The sequence below is a fragment of the Vipera ursinii genome, assembly GCF_947247035.1.
Source record: "Vipera ursinii genome assembly, chromosome: 11".
NCBI lineage: Eukaryota > Metazoa > Chordata > Lepidosauria > Squamata > Viperidae > Vipera > Vipera ursinii.
In genome coordinates this window covers 3,648,810-3,663,187 of record NC_139524.1, presented here as the reverse complement: position 1 = coordinate 3,663,187, position 14,378 = coordinate 3,648,810, and the positions used below count along the sequence as shown (strand labels likewise).

The 14,378-nt window shown below is 47.3% G+C and overlaps 1 protein-coding gene across 1 annotated transcript in view; it reads left to right on the top strand.

Moving 5' to 3' along the window:
- IQGAP1 (IQ motif containing GTPase activating protein 1) overlaps positions 1-14,378 on the top strand; it is a 93,734-nt gene that overhangs the window by 45,576 nt on the left and 33,780 nt on the right. The window contains exons 12-19 of the mRNA XM_083371604.1: positions 1,817-1,980; positions 2,583-2,743; positions 4,353-4,477; positions 7,705-7,868; positions 9,046-9,136; positions 10,761-10,928; positions 12,157-12,299; positions 13,257-13,427. Coding sequence (XP_083227730.1) covers positions 1,817-1,980; positions 2,583-2,743; positions 4,353-4,477; positions 7,705-7,868; positions 9,046-9,136; positions 10,761-10,928; positions 12,157-12,299; positions 13,257-13,427 — 1,187 coding nt within the window. The remainder of the gene's footprint in view (positions 1-1,816; positions 1,981-2,582; positions 2,744-4,352; positions 4,478-7,704; positions 7,869-9,045; positions 9,137-10,760; positions 10,929-12,156; positions 12,300-13,256; positions 13,428-14,378) is intronic.

The window sequence follows — 14,378 nt, the reverse complement described above, 5'->3', positions numbered from 1 at the left end:
TTCTTTGCAGCCAATAGCACTCCCAAAGTCAGTCATTAGCTCTTAGAGCTCCACACCTTCAGAGTGCTAACAACCAGATGACTACTAAGAAACATACAGTTAAATCCTTCCATTCCCCACCATTCAGCAGAACTGAAGAAGCTTCTGAAAAGATCCTTTGAGCAACCATGATCATTGAGAATCTTCATAGAAACTTAGGTATTTGTGACAGATGGTCACATAAATCAATCTGATAAGTTGGAAGCTAACAGTTCTCAGGCTGACAGAACTGTCCCCATCTTTCAAGGCCAGGAAGAAGCCAGCTAAATGTTTCTTAGTTTGAAAGTACAAGATCTAGATCCCTGGAATTTAAACCTGGGTCCGACATTTAGAAAGAACCCGAGTCCTGGATTCTGCCTAAGCGCATTCCAACAGTCAAGACTTCTTTGTCTGGAAAAAAAACAACTTATCTAACTGCATTGAATCTATGAAGCTCCTGCTATATACCAGTTCAAAATATAGCAGACCTCAAATGAATCAGGAGATGAAAGTTCCACAGTTCTTTTCCAGTCCTCTGGAATTGTTATCTTTTGAATCCTTTCAAATAGTCAAACATGCTATTTTATCCTCCCTCCTGTAGAATTTGAAGATGGTGAGGTAGGAAACTCCAGTTTTCATATCAGACATATAATAACCCTTCAAGTTCAGAAAACATATCCAAACGGTAGGTCACAGGACTCCATTTTTGAGCAAGATACAGGTAGTCCTCCACTTACAACACCTCGTTTAGTGACCGTTCAAAGTTACAACAGCACTGGAAAAAGTGACTTATGACTGTTTTTCACAGTTAGCGTTCCCATGGTCATGATCAAAATTCAGATGCGACGGTTGCCGTGCCCGGGTGTCATGCGATTCCCTTTTGTGATCTTCTGACAAGCAAACTATATGGCAAAGCCAGATTCATTTAACAAGCATGTTCCTAACTTAACAATTGCCGTGGTTCATTTAACAAATGTGGCAGGAAAGATCGTAAAAGGGGGCAAAATTCACTTAACAAATGCCTCACTTAGCCACAGAAGATTTGGGCTGAGTTGTGGTCGAGGACTACCTGTATCTGTTGCTGCTGGATGCAGAGCTTCTGTGAGCATGGCTTTCTAGTAGTTTGCAATAAATCTATTTGCATTTTAGGATTAGGGTTAGGATTCTAACCTTAATCCTAAATTGTAAACAGATGTATTGTTTTCAGGATAGAAATCATGGATCCTGCTACTTTGTGCTATGCTCCCTGCCCGCACATGTCATGGATTGTGTAAGGAGCATGGCAACAGCCTGGGGCAATGTGAACCAGAGCAGGGATATTTTCTGCTCCTGAGGCTGGCTGTCGGATCTGCCCCAGCCGTCCCCTCAGCAAAACTCTTGAATCCATTGAGTTGAATCAAAAGAACTTTTACTGAGAGAAAGTGGTTGCAGTAGAGTCAGGTGGAATCTGAAGGTCCCGCACAAAGCATAAAGCAATTCTTTTGTTTTCCCCTATCCCAACCCCCCAACCAGTCCATCGGTAGCCAATGTGATGCAAAGAAGATGTTTTGAGAATGCTGAGGTGCTGGGCAGATAACAGGTCACTCTCAGGGCACGACAGCCTTGGAAGCAGGCAGGAACTGGCTGGGAGGGAGTCTGCCCCATCTCTGAAGACAGTCCCCCTCCCTAATTCCCAAGCCTACGGCAAAAGCAAAAAACCCCAAGCATGCCATTTCCCTCCCCCCTCCTTAGCATGATGCCTGGACATCAGAGTACACTGGTGGACCTGACATTGGCTTTCTCTGCTTTGTCCCACCAGAACTGGCAGCGGTGGAACAGATCAATGTGGCCATCCGTAATGGCCTTTCTGAGAAAACTGTTGTGGAGTTGATGAATCCTGAGGCCCAGCTGCCTCCAGTTTATCCTTTTGCTGCTGAGTTGTACCAGAAAGAACTGGCCACCCTGCAGCAACAGAGTCCAGATGTAAGTAAATGGCTTGTGTCCTGAAGTTCAACCATCAACTGTCCTTAAATGCATAGACAAGTGTCATACGTTTGTGGATGGAGGAGATGCATGTTTTCATCCAAGTTTATCTGCTGTGATCACATGATGAGAAGCCAACGGTGGCTGCAATTCTAAGTTGCAATAATAAATAGATGTTCCCAGCAGTGCTGGGAAAGAAGCTGTTGCATCAGTCATCTGTCCAGCAGACCACTTCATTCTCTGGAGTTGACTCATAGATGGAGTTTTAATTGAAGACGTTTCTGGGAAAACCACCCTGCATTTGGCTTTGTCTGCCTCTAAGATCTATTTGACCACAATTAGGAGGGGCTGAGGACTTCTTAGCAGGAAGCGAACGCTTGTGCCAGTTGGAAGGGAAAAGGAGGGGGGAGGGGCCTGCAGCTTTCAAGCGGTGTAGATGTGTCAGGATTGCCCACTTAAGTGTTTTTTTCTCCCCGTTTCTTCTGTCATGAAGAAGGGAACGAAAATGAGCCAAAGAGTTGCTAAACCGATTTAATGCGAGAGATAATTCTGTTTACTAAACTGTAACCAGCATGGCCCTCGTGCATCCTCTCTCTTTTCAGGGTAAACTCACACACCCAGAGCTGTTGGTGGCTGTGGAAATGCTCTCCTCGGTGGCCCTGATCAACCGAGCCTTGGACTCGGGGGACAAGAGCATGGTGTGGAAGCAGCTGAGCAGTCCTGTGATAGGCCTGACCAACGTTGAGGATGAAAACTCCCAGAGGTCAGTTCCGGCCGTGTGACCATATTGTCACCCCAGAGAGGGTCTCTTGTGGACCGTAGAGGTAGCGGTACCAGTAAGGGGAGGAGTTACAGGAGTGGACGGGAGCAGAGTCTCTGCTGTAGACAGAATCACGTAGTGCTGCTGAAGAGAGCCAGCGAAGGGACTTTGGAGCAGGAGGCTTCCGGAAGCCGTCGGGAGCCCAGCAGGCGCAGCAGAGCCCGGAGGGAAGCCCGGGGCAGAAAACTTAGAAAGAGGCTCCCTGAGGCCCACGAGGCTGGGAGGGCGGCCGGGGTCTCTTACAGGAGGGCAGACCTGGAGCCCTCCTCTGGGTCCTGCTCAGATTACTTTGGGAGGCTGACAGCTGCAAAGTCTGGGAGGTCAGTTGCTGGTATGAAAAATGTGAGTGGCGTAATGATCTATCAGAGAGACAAAGGCAGGCAGCACTAGGGTTGTTTTTTTTTTAAAAAAAAATTTACCTACGTATGATGTCACATGGATTTATGGTAATTTACCCCAAAATGAGCATAAAATCCTTATCCAACCCTAACCCGTGATTAGTTCAGTTCTTAAAATCATCTTTAATAAAAGGCATGCAGAAAAACCTCCACCCTGACTTCTTTTCCAAATGGATGGATCGTACCGTGGGAAACATTGCCTCCCTCTTCTGATCTCATATCTCCGGATCCCTGCTGGGAACCTGCCTGCGGCCGGCTCTGCTTCAAGTGCACAGTCCTGCAAGCAGTCATGCTCCACACTGTAAAGGCACTTCCAGCATAAAACTAGCTACACTTTTTGAATGGGAAAGTTAGCTGATAATTTCCGTCTTCCTCCTGCGGCGTATTCTGCACCAGCTGCCACTCCTGAGTAGTCTTCAAAGGCAGCCCCATGTAGAGCAGACTGGAGTGTCACCAGGGCCTCGTCTTCTGTAGGGCTCCATCTTTGTGCCTCCCTTTTTTCCCCAAGCCTGAAGACAGCTCTGACTGCTGCGTTGTTCTTCCCTGGCTGGCCAAGGTTGCCCTGGGTTGTTGGGGCTGATCTGGAAGCCTCCCAAAAGCTGGAATCCAACCCTGCACAGCCCAACTGCTCTTTAGGGTCCCAGCCAAACATCCCAGCTTGCCCTGCCCGATCTTTTCCCCATCAGGTTTCAGCCTGTGCGTTAGCAACTCTCTTCAGGTTTTGATGTGAGAAGGTCGGCCTTCTGTTAATGCCCCTGTCCGGTCAGCGCCTCCGCCTCCAACTATGGCTGCCTAAGCTGTGGTTTCTAACTGGCCCTCCCGGCTATATCTGCCCCATGGCCTCTGGCTTCCCTCAGATCAGTTGGCTCCCCAATCCCTCTTGTTTTCTCTTCCCCTGGCAGTCTTCAGGGCTCCAGCCCCTCCCCCGAAGAACCTTCTCATTCTCACGATCCATACCCATTCAGACATCCTAAACGCTCATTTGCCAGATGATGGTCAGTTCCAGACCTGCTCCGCTCCGATGCCATGGCCTTTCACTGGGTTTTTGAGAACACAGAGATGTTTGGGGTAATCCACGCTCCCGTGTTTGTATTTTCTGTTCATGTCTTCAGGGGTGCTTCTTGAAGTCTTATCTTGTATTTTGGCTTAAACAGGTACATTGATGAGTTGTTCAAGCTTAAGGCTCAGATGCAGAGTGAGGGACCTGAGTTCCTGACGTGGAATGACATCCAGTCGTGTATTGACCACGTGAATATTGTGATACACGAAGAACATGAGAGTAAGTGTCCATTCACCGGAATTGGGGGAAGGTGGGGAGAGTTGGGCTTCCATTGAGTTTCCTAGCTTGCAGCATACAGGACGGGCAACCTTGTCAAAAAGACATCGGCTGTAGCAGCTGGAGAACCACCCTTGAAGGCGTCTTCCCAAGACAGTTGGTTCCCCTGTAAAATCCAGCGGGGACCTTCTTGAGTGGCTTTAGCTGAATTAGCCTCAATCCGGAATAGAAAATGGACTCTCTCTGAGTCTGTTTATCATTTTTATCAAGATGGTCTTTCATCCAGCTTTTTGATGTTGGCATTTGGAAGTTCGAGATTTGGTAGGTGTGTACCCAGTTACAGCAGTTCGCTTTTTAAGAACATATCCCTTGGCACAGGGCTTTTCAACCAGTGGTAGGGGTACCACCTGTGGTACATTGGCACCTGGCAGGTGGTACGTGACCATCCTAGAAAAGTGGTAGCGGGGGAGGGGAATGAGCTGAACTGGTGGCAACACCGCACAAGCCTGAGCGAGAGACGGCTGGAGCTGCAGGGCTGTCAGGGCTCAGCGGAAGCGCCAGGATCAGTGCCAGGATCCAGCTGGAGCTCGGCGCTGATCCTGGCGCTTCTGCTGAGCCCAGAAGAAGCGCCGATCAGCTGGAATGTTGCAGCACCTCCAGGGTCTTCTGGTTTACATTCAGATGCTTGGCAACTGATTCATATTTATGATGGTGAAGTGACCAAAACCTGCTGGAACCACCCAGCAGAGGAAGGGGGGAATAAAAACCAAACACCTCCCACCCCACCCCTACGGCCAATCCTCTACAGAAATGCTCACAACAATGTAAATCTCGGACAGGAGGAGGAGCGCCGCCGGGCAGGTATCTTGCTCGGCTGTGGCTTGGGGGGCACTTTTTTCAGTGCCATTGTAACTTCGAACAGTCACTAAGCGAACTGCTGTAAGTTGAGGACTACCTGTACTTCATCACTTTTTTTTTTTTGGTCACGTTTTTGACACCTTGTTAGGCAACTGGTGGTACTTGGATGTTGCCATATCCTAAAAGTGGTACAATGGGTGAAAAGGTTGAAAACCCTGCCTTAGCAACAACAACAATAAGTCTTCGACAGTCTCTGTACTGATGTTAATCGTATGAGGAACAAAGGGAAAGCTTGAAATCCTAGCACAGGAGGGCATGTACAATTCTGTACAGTAGCCATTCCTGGAACTTGATGGGGTGGAACCCATGACTGTAATAAACAATTAAAAGGATACAAATTGGATAAAGGTAAAGGTAAAGGTTCCCCCGCACATGCGTGCTAGTCGTTTCCAACTCTAGGGGCCGGTGCTCATCTCCGTTTCAAAGCCGAAGAGCCAGCGCTTGTCCGAGGACGACTTCGTGGCCGGCATGACTAGACGCCAGAGGCGCACGGAACGCTGTTACCTTCCCACCGGAGTGGTCCCTATTTTTCTACTTGCATTTTTACGTGCTTTCGAACTGCTAGGTTGGCAGAAGCTGGGACGAGTAACAGGCGCTCACTCTGCTACGTAGCACTCGGGATTCGACCCGCCAAACTGCCGACCTTCTGATCGACAAGCTCAGCGTCCTAACCCACTGAGCCACCGCGTCCCTTACAAACTGGATAGAACTGTTCAAAAGAAACAGCCATGCTGAGGGGAAAGGGAGAGGTTTCCAAACTGAGCCAGGCTGACTTAGGAATTCTGGGAATTGAAGTCCACGAGTCATAAAAGAGCCAAGGTTGCCTACCCCTGATATAGGGTGTTGCTCTCCTTAGGCAACACATCACCTGATATGCTTATATTCACTATGCATTCAGGTTTATACAGCTTGGAGGTGGAAAAATATGCATGAAAATGATGATATGGTAAAAATACTCATTTGCCTAATAATTATGCACACAGTGTAAGGACTCCTGCTTGAGCAGGGGGTTGGACTAGAAGACCTCTGAGGTCCCTTCCAGCCAGGTGATTCTGTGTTCTATTCCTCAGCTTAGAGTTCAGTCACACATTTTGTGGCTCTCTTGCACAATCATAGCTAAAATATCTTCAGAAAATGTCTAGAAGACATTTTTGAAGAGGGAACACAGTGATTTGCCTTTTAGGTGGACCAGGAACTTCCTTGCACCGTCTGGGGCCAATACATAACCCCTTAGCTCCTTAAATATTAGTAGCCTTGGGATAAGCCTATGTTAATAGTCTTCCTTTTCCTTGGAAGAGGAAGGAGAATGTGACACGAAAGTTTTAAATATTTGATTGATTAAACACCCTTATGGAGTATAAGTCAATTTGTCAGGCTGGTCACAGTCTGCTCCTTAAGAAAGAACGACCCTTGACTCCATAGGTCAGTGATGGCGAACCTTTTAGAGACTGAGTGCCCAAACTGGAACCCCAAACCCACTTATGTATCGTTGGGTGCCGGGTGGGCGTGGCCCATTGGGTGGGCGTGGCCCATTGGGTGGGCGTGGCTGCGGTCGTAACGGCAGACTGGGTGGGACTAAAAAGTTCAATCAATCAATTCCAGCTTTGCGAGATCTTTTTTTCCCCGCGAGAAATTGAAATTGATTGAACCTTTTTTTTTTTTTTTTTGCACACGGTGGTGGAGGCCTAAAGTGAAAATGTTTTATAAAACCCAGCTGAAGGCCTAGGACTGGGGCGATGGCGTGCGTGCCCACAGAGAAGGCTCTGCTTGCCACCTGTGGCACATGTGCGATAGGTTCGCCACCCCGGCCATAGGTGTTAGAGAAAAGCTACTTTTACTAGGAATGCTGGGTGCAGGCTGAACTAGGCAAGCTCTGAAGAAAACCTGCACAAAAAGCTTGGATTGAAAACAATCCCCAATGTCCAGAACCCTCCTCCCTGTGGGAGTAGTCCAATCAGGCCCTGTTCCTATGTTTTGGGAACCCAATGCTCAGGCACCGCGGTAAATTCCTTTCTCAGGGCCGGCGTCCTTGAAGGCAGAAAGATGGTTCAGTTGGACACCTCTGGTTCCGGTTAGTGTCCATATTCCCCCCAATTCCCACAGCATTCTTTCACACCTCCAGCATTCTTTCACTCTTCCCCACCCAAATGCCCCCCCCCACCCCCGGTTATGGCAGTTGCTAGCCAGCATCATAGAAAGTGAAGACAGGCATCTGGCACCATTTGCGGGCGAGGGATGGAAAGTGGCAGCAGGGGCTCCATTTTTTCCCTATATAAACACTGTTGGGATTCTTCCTCTTATGTTTATTCCAGGGATTTTAGCTATTGGACTCATAAATGAGGCTTTGGATGAAGGAGACGCCAGAAAGACCTTGCAGGCCTTGCAGATCCCCGCAGCAAAACTGGAAGGAGTAACCCCCAAAGTAGCACAGCATTATCAGGATGTGCTGCTCCGTGCAAAGAGGGAGAAAGCTCAGGTGAGGGAATGATCACAGCGGAGCGAAGCGTGTTCTGAGGTCGTCTTCCTTCGACTGGGAAGGCCTTTGTCAGGCGCTACGGCTGTTTTGTTGAGTTAATTGAATTCAAGTCTGCTGTAATTTACTTCTATTTGTTCAGATTACAGACAACCTTGTGCAGGTTTCTTTGCTGTACAGGTATTCCTTGGTTTATGGCAATTGGGATTGGAACTCCCGTCGCTAAGCAGTGCGGTCGTGGAGGGCATCAGCATGGCTTAGCGATGGAAATTGCTGCAGTCCCAGTTGCTGGTGGAGGAAAAAGTTCTCTGCCACAAAGAAAATGGCCATCAGAGTTGACCATCAGGAGAATCCTTCCCTATGGTTGAGAAGGCCAAAAGGAGGATGTAGGACAACTCACCACGGCCAACTCGCTGTGGGACAACATGCCGTGGGACAGTTACATGTGGGATAATTCAACGCATTCAATATTACCCGCCACTGTTTTTTCAACCTTATTTTCATTTTGTCCATTTCCACAAAAATGTAAATAATGTTGAAGAAACAGGGGCCTGTTTATCACATTGAGCTATCCCGCGTGGAATTGTCCTGTGGGAGGTTGGCCGCAGTGAGGTGGCCGTGGCAAGTTGTCCGTTGCTTGAAAAGGATGGGTAAGAAGTCAAAGCAAAGAGATGTGCCGCTCTGCAGGACTCTCCTGTGGAAGACGGGGAGCCTGCACGCCTAGAGGAGAGGGAAGTGGCCTTTGGGGGTTGCTTCCCTCCACGCTTTTGGGGAAGGCTGCTGCTCACGGGCTATCCAAATGAGGCAACTCCCTCTGATCTTTCTGGGGGAGAAATTGGTGTGTGTGTGTGTCTGTGTGTTTGGGGATAGGTTGTAATTGGTGTCTAGATGATTTCGGTCAGCCCCCTCCCCCCCCCCAAAAAAACCAAAATAAAAAACCCAACCCAGCCTTCCTGCAGCTACTGGAGTTCTCTGCCCTTTCCCAGTTTTCTAGCCTATGCACGTGGCCGGCTCTTGGCGGCGACTCAACTCTCTTGCTTGCGGCGCCACGTGGCTTTCGTTGTTTTAAATGAAACCTCGGCTTGTGAGGGTGCCTCTGCCAGAAGCAAGAACAGCATTTGTTTCCGCCCGTCTTGGGCTTTAGGGGACAGCCGGGATTGACCTTTTCTCTTTCTTTCAGGAAACTCAGGATGAGACGGCCGTCCTGTGGTTGGATGAAATTCAGGGTGGGGTTCATCAGTCCAACAAAGATATGGAGGAAGCCCAAAGATGTAAGTCAGCAGCTTTGCCGTCCTCCACCACTGGCTGAGGGTGGCTGCTTTAGGAAAAAGGAATCGCTTCCAGAAGGGTTTAGTCTTTCCGTCGCTAAAGCTTCTCCTTATTGTACTCCAGAAAAAACAGTGGCGTTCATCTGTATCGCTTGCGGAGCTGCTGCTACTGCTGCTTTTCACTTTGATGGCCATAGTCAGAATCACCGTTGTTCTCTCCGGATGTGGCTTGATCTTTAAAGGGATGTTGGGCCGCCACGTTCCCAAGCATGTCCTTGTCCTGGTGGTCTGTGCAGTTTGTTTGCTCACTGCCCCATGGAACCGGGAAGGGGGTCCCAGAACAGTTCTAATAAAGGAACATGGTTTTTCTTTTTACCTGCTATGCAGTTATATCTAAAGGCAGTAAGGTAAAGGTAAAGGTTCCCCCGCACATGTGTGCTAGTTGTTTCCGACTCTAGGGGCCGGTGCTCATCTCCGTTTCAAAGCCGAAGAGCCAGCGCTTGTCCGAGGACGTCTCCGTGGTCATGTGGCCGGCATGACTAGACGCCAAAGGCACACAGAACGCTGTTCCCTTCCCACCAGAGTGGTCCCTATTTTTCTACTTGCATTTTTACGTGCTTTCCAACTGCTAGGTTGGCAGAAGCTAGGACGAGTAACAGGCACTCACTCTGCTACGCGGCACTCGGGATTCGACCCGCCAAACTGCCGACCTTCTGATCGACAAGCTCAGTGTCCTAACCCACTGAGCCACTGCGTTCCTTTTATGTAAAGGCAGTACAAGGACTATTTTTCACCACAGCAATAGCCCTGTGAGATAGACTCAGACTGAGAGCGTGTGACTGCCTCGTAGAGGCCCCCCACCCAGGTTCTTTGGTCGAGCAATGGCTTGGGCTGGTTTTGGCCACAGCCTCTCTTTGGCCTCCCTCAAGTGCCGTCTCAGGAAGATTGCCCTTAGCTGGCAAATGTCTGGCAAATGTCGGCAAAACCTGCCACAAAAAGTGGCAAGTGGGATAAAAATGAGAGGAGGGAAGTCCCTGCATAGAAAGGAGGGCAGAGGGGCAAGTAATTGGGCAACAGGTTAAGTGCCGCTGCTCCTGAAAGCATGACTTGGAGATGAATAATGCCCTCGGGGGGGGGGTTCTCCAGGGGAAAATATTACCAAAGTGCAGGGCTTCGTGGGGGGTTGACTACAAGCCAGCCCCAAAGGAAGGGATCCTGGGTTTGGGCCTAAGGCTGCAACCCAGTAATGGCATACCTGTAAGAGATGACCAGACCGAGCCCAAGGGAGGGGGTCAAACGTATCATCAGTTGTTAAGTCCCTAAGCTCCCACAAGAGAGCTAAGTGCAGCCCGCCTGAAATTCCTTCTACTCTTATCTCCCGCTCATTTCCCTTGACCGTTAGTAGCTCAGATTCTTGTAGAGAGCGTAAGCTCGCCATCAACCTTTATACTCATTTGAACTGCCTGAATATCCTGATTTCTCCGGCACTTTGCACTACCTGGGCATAGGTCCCATGACATGGAAAGGAGAACGTTTTTGAAATCGTGAAGGAATTTCAAGTTGAAAGTCACACATGCCATGAAACATATTCACAGAAAAGTTTCTTTTTCTTTTTTCCTCCTCCAAGTTTCCTTAGGAATTTTGGCCATCAATGAAGCAGTGGATCAGGGCGATGTTGCAAGGACTCTCAGCTTCTTGCGTTCAGCTGATGTTGGGCTGTATGGCGTGACCCCCGAATGTTCCGAGGCGTATCATCGGGAACTGACGGCAGCAAAAAAGGCAAAGCTGGCTTCTGGTACAAGGACACTTATTTGGTCACCTGGGAATGGGCTGGTGGTACACAAGTGATGTTTGCAGTTCAGACTGTTCTACCAAATTAACTCTAGACTGGCTTTTTTTATTCATTAAATTGCTGTCCTCCAGGAGATTTAAGGCAGGACACAAGCACTTTCTCCTTCAGTCTTTTCCCCACGAAGTAACCACCGAGTAGAACAGTCTGGCTGAGCATGAATGTCCCATGGGCTTCCAAGCCAGGGACGGACTTGGCCCTGGATTTCAGCAATCTTAATTGACTGCTTTCACATCACGGAGAGGTAGAAGAAAGCGGCCTCTTCTGATGTGGGAGGTCAAGGGCAGTCTTCTCCTTTTCACTAAAGAAGGATTGCTCTGTGGGAGTCTTCTTAAGAGTCCTGCTCCACCTTGCATGGGAGGTCTGCCCAGCTTCCAGTTGGCCTTCTGATCTTCTCCCATTTTTGCTATTCCCCCCCCCCCTCTTCTTTATTCCCAGAACTACGTAGCTCTTCCAGTAGTTGGTCCTAAGCCAGCTGTTGTTTCCTTTTGTTTTTCCTCTGAGTTAGCTCTCACGTGTACAGTGTAATGTTTTCCATTATATTTTTCTGAAGTAACAAGTCATTTTTATTGTATAGTTCTTCAGCGAGCCTTATATCTTCTTTCTGATTCAATTTTTGGAATGCACACTTTTATTTCATTGAAGCAGTGCCAAAATTTGGTATAATCTGTAGGTACAGCAATGTCATTGCCTCTCTGTGGCTCTCGTTCTGTTCATATTCAGAATTGCCCACTGTGCGAAACTTTTATTTAGCTTTTTTGATTCCGCGATATATCTGCATCTAGGACTTCAGTAAAGCTCAACTGTAGTTGTAAGTCAAAGATTACCTGTAGTTGATCCAAATCTTTCTCTTGTCTGCTGCTCTTCAGTCCAGATCTTTCCCATTCCGTATGTGCTTATTTTGTTTTTCTTATCTAGATGCACAATATTGCAATTCTTGCTTTTAAGCCTTTGTTTCTGCCGACCGTTTTAGCCTCAGTCTTTCTGAATTTTTTCCCCTCTCTTCCCAGGTATTAACTACTCTCCTAGCTTTGCATTGTCTGCAGATGTGGTAACCTGTGCATATGAAAGCTACCTTTTATTCTGCCGAGCTTTCTTTCGGTTGGCAACACATTTGAGCAGTGTTGTAAGAGTGACCTCAGTCAGCATCAGTAAGGTTTTCCGTTCCTCCTAGGAAACAACAACAGCGATTGGGTGAAACACTGGGTGAAAGGCGGGTACCATTACTACCACAATCTCCAGACCCAGGATGGAGTCTGGGAAGAGCCCCAGGGATTTGTGCATAACAGCGTACAGCTCTCCCGGGAAGACATTCAGGTATGACGCCCCCTGGTTTTCAGCAGCCCTCTTGGAGACAAGGTCTTTTGGGTACCAAAGAATGAGGGAGTGGATTAGGAATTATTTCTTGCCTAGCACAACTATCCTAATGTTAGAACCATCTCGGCTTGCACAGATGTATTTGCTCATAAACAGAGAAGTGTCCAGCATATAAGAGAGTACTTGATTATAAGCACCATTCTGAAAGTATGGGATAAATGTAGTAGAATAAGTCCAAACTTACTGCATCTTGCTTCAGTATTAAATATTTATCTCCACAAAGATGAACGTATAAACAATTAGGTCAGCGGAGTGATACTTCTTTAAGAGTGTAAGAATTGACCTTACGAACATTTCGTCTTTGACTCTCTGCTACGGAGTAGTGAAAATGTTATCATTAGTTCCAATATTTGAAGTAATATTTGAATTGCTCTACCTTGTTTTTGCAAATCATTTTGAATTATTTATGTCATGTAATACAATACGAAATGAATTACAGAAATGAAGTGGAACATTCCGAGATTTGATTGAATTTGAAAAGCGAATGAAACAATATTCAGAATATCTACGGCTCATAAGGTGTTACTAAAATGTTACTAAAAGCTAAAATACGAATATGAAACTTGTATGGTTAAATAGATGCATAATTTAAACTGAAAATTGATATGAAGCAGTGGGAAAAACAAAGGGACATAAATATTATATTTATTGAGGAAATTATTATATGATATTTTTTATTTCACAGTAGTGTTGATTGTCAAAATAAGATAATTCCACATGTCTTTCTTTTGGTAACTTGGGGAATGAAGGTTGAGTGGATACTAATCCATAAATTTGTAATTAGCAAGCCAACTATCCAATCCCAAAACTGATTCTATATGCTATTGGTGGGAAACGGTGCATCTGTTCCGTCTGTTATGCAACACCTACTTTGCGTTTTCTTCCCGGAAACCCCAGAGCGCCATCTCGGCAGTTACGGCGGCATACAACCGGGAGCAGCTCTGGCTGGCCAATGAGAACCTGATCACTAAGCTACAGGCTCGCTGCCGAGGCTACCTAGTTCGCCATGAGTTCATGGCCAGAATGCATTTCTTGAAGAAACAAGTCCCTGCCATCACCTGCATCCAGGTATGGAGATCCATGTCAGATGAGCTGAAAAGAAGGACAGAGTCATATTAAGGGGATGAAATGTACAGCGAGATTTGGAATTACGGTCCTGCTTTGCAGATGTGCACCATCCTTCCCTTTTTTTCATTGGTTATCATCAATAGCATCAGCTGATGGCCTTTGGAACATCTTGCCCTCCAGGATAAGATATAGCCCCCTTTCCTCTCCTTCCATGGGAGCCTAAAGACCTGGCTCTGCCAGTTGGCCTGGGGTTCAAAGGGGAACTCCACACTGGAGGTGAATGCTGGCTTGATGGCAGATTCCACTTCCCACCCACCCACACCCTGGTTCTCTCTCTGCTCTCCACCCGTCTGTCTGTCTTTTTGTTTCTCACATTGTTTTCTTGTTGCTTCCTTTTATTTTTTTTTGTGTTTCATTGTTCTGTTATTTGACTTCTGTTCTGTTTACCCTTCTTTTCATTTTTTCCCTTTTTATTGTTGAAGCAGCCTAGACTTAACCCCATTGGCAAGATAGGCGGCAAATAAATTTAATAAATAAATTATTACGTGGTTCCAGTGGCCACACTGCTGACTGAGATATTATATATAAGTGAAGAAAACATGCAAATTCTGTTGCAAAACTAACCAAGGGAGTTCTCCCGGCTGAGCAACAGGTTCTTTGCGAGAAGGAAGAGTTCCAGTGTGGCATATGAAATGGCCTTAGACTGTCTGTATGCTACCAAAATTCCTCTTCTTGTATCCATCCATGGGGTGAAATGGTGCCTTACAGCAGGGGTCCTCAGCCTTGGCAACTTGAAGACTTGTGGGCTTCAACTCCCAGAATTCTTCAGCAAGCTTTGCTGGCTGAGGAATTCTGGGAGTTGAAGTCCACAAGTCTTCAAGTTGCCAAGGTTGAGGACCCCCGCCTTACAGGGCAACATCTTTTGAGCCAAGGTCCCCTCAATGGGCTCGC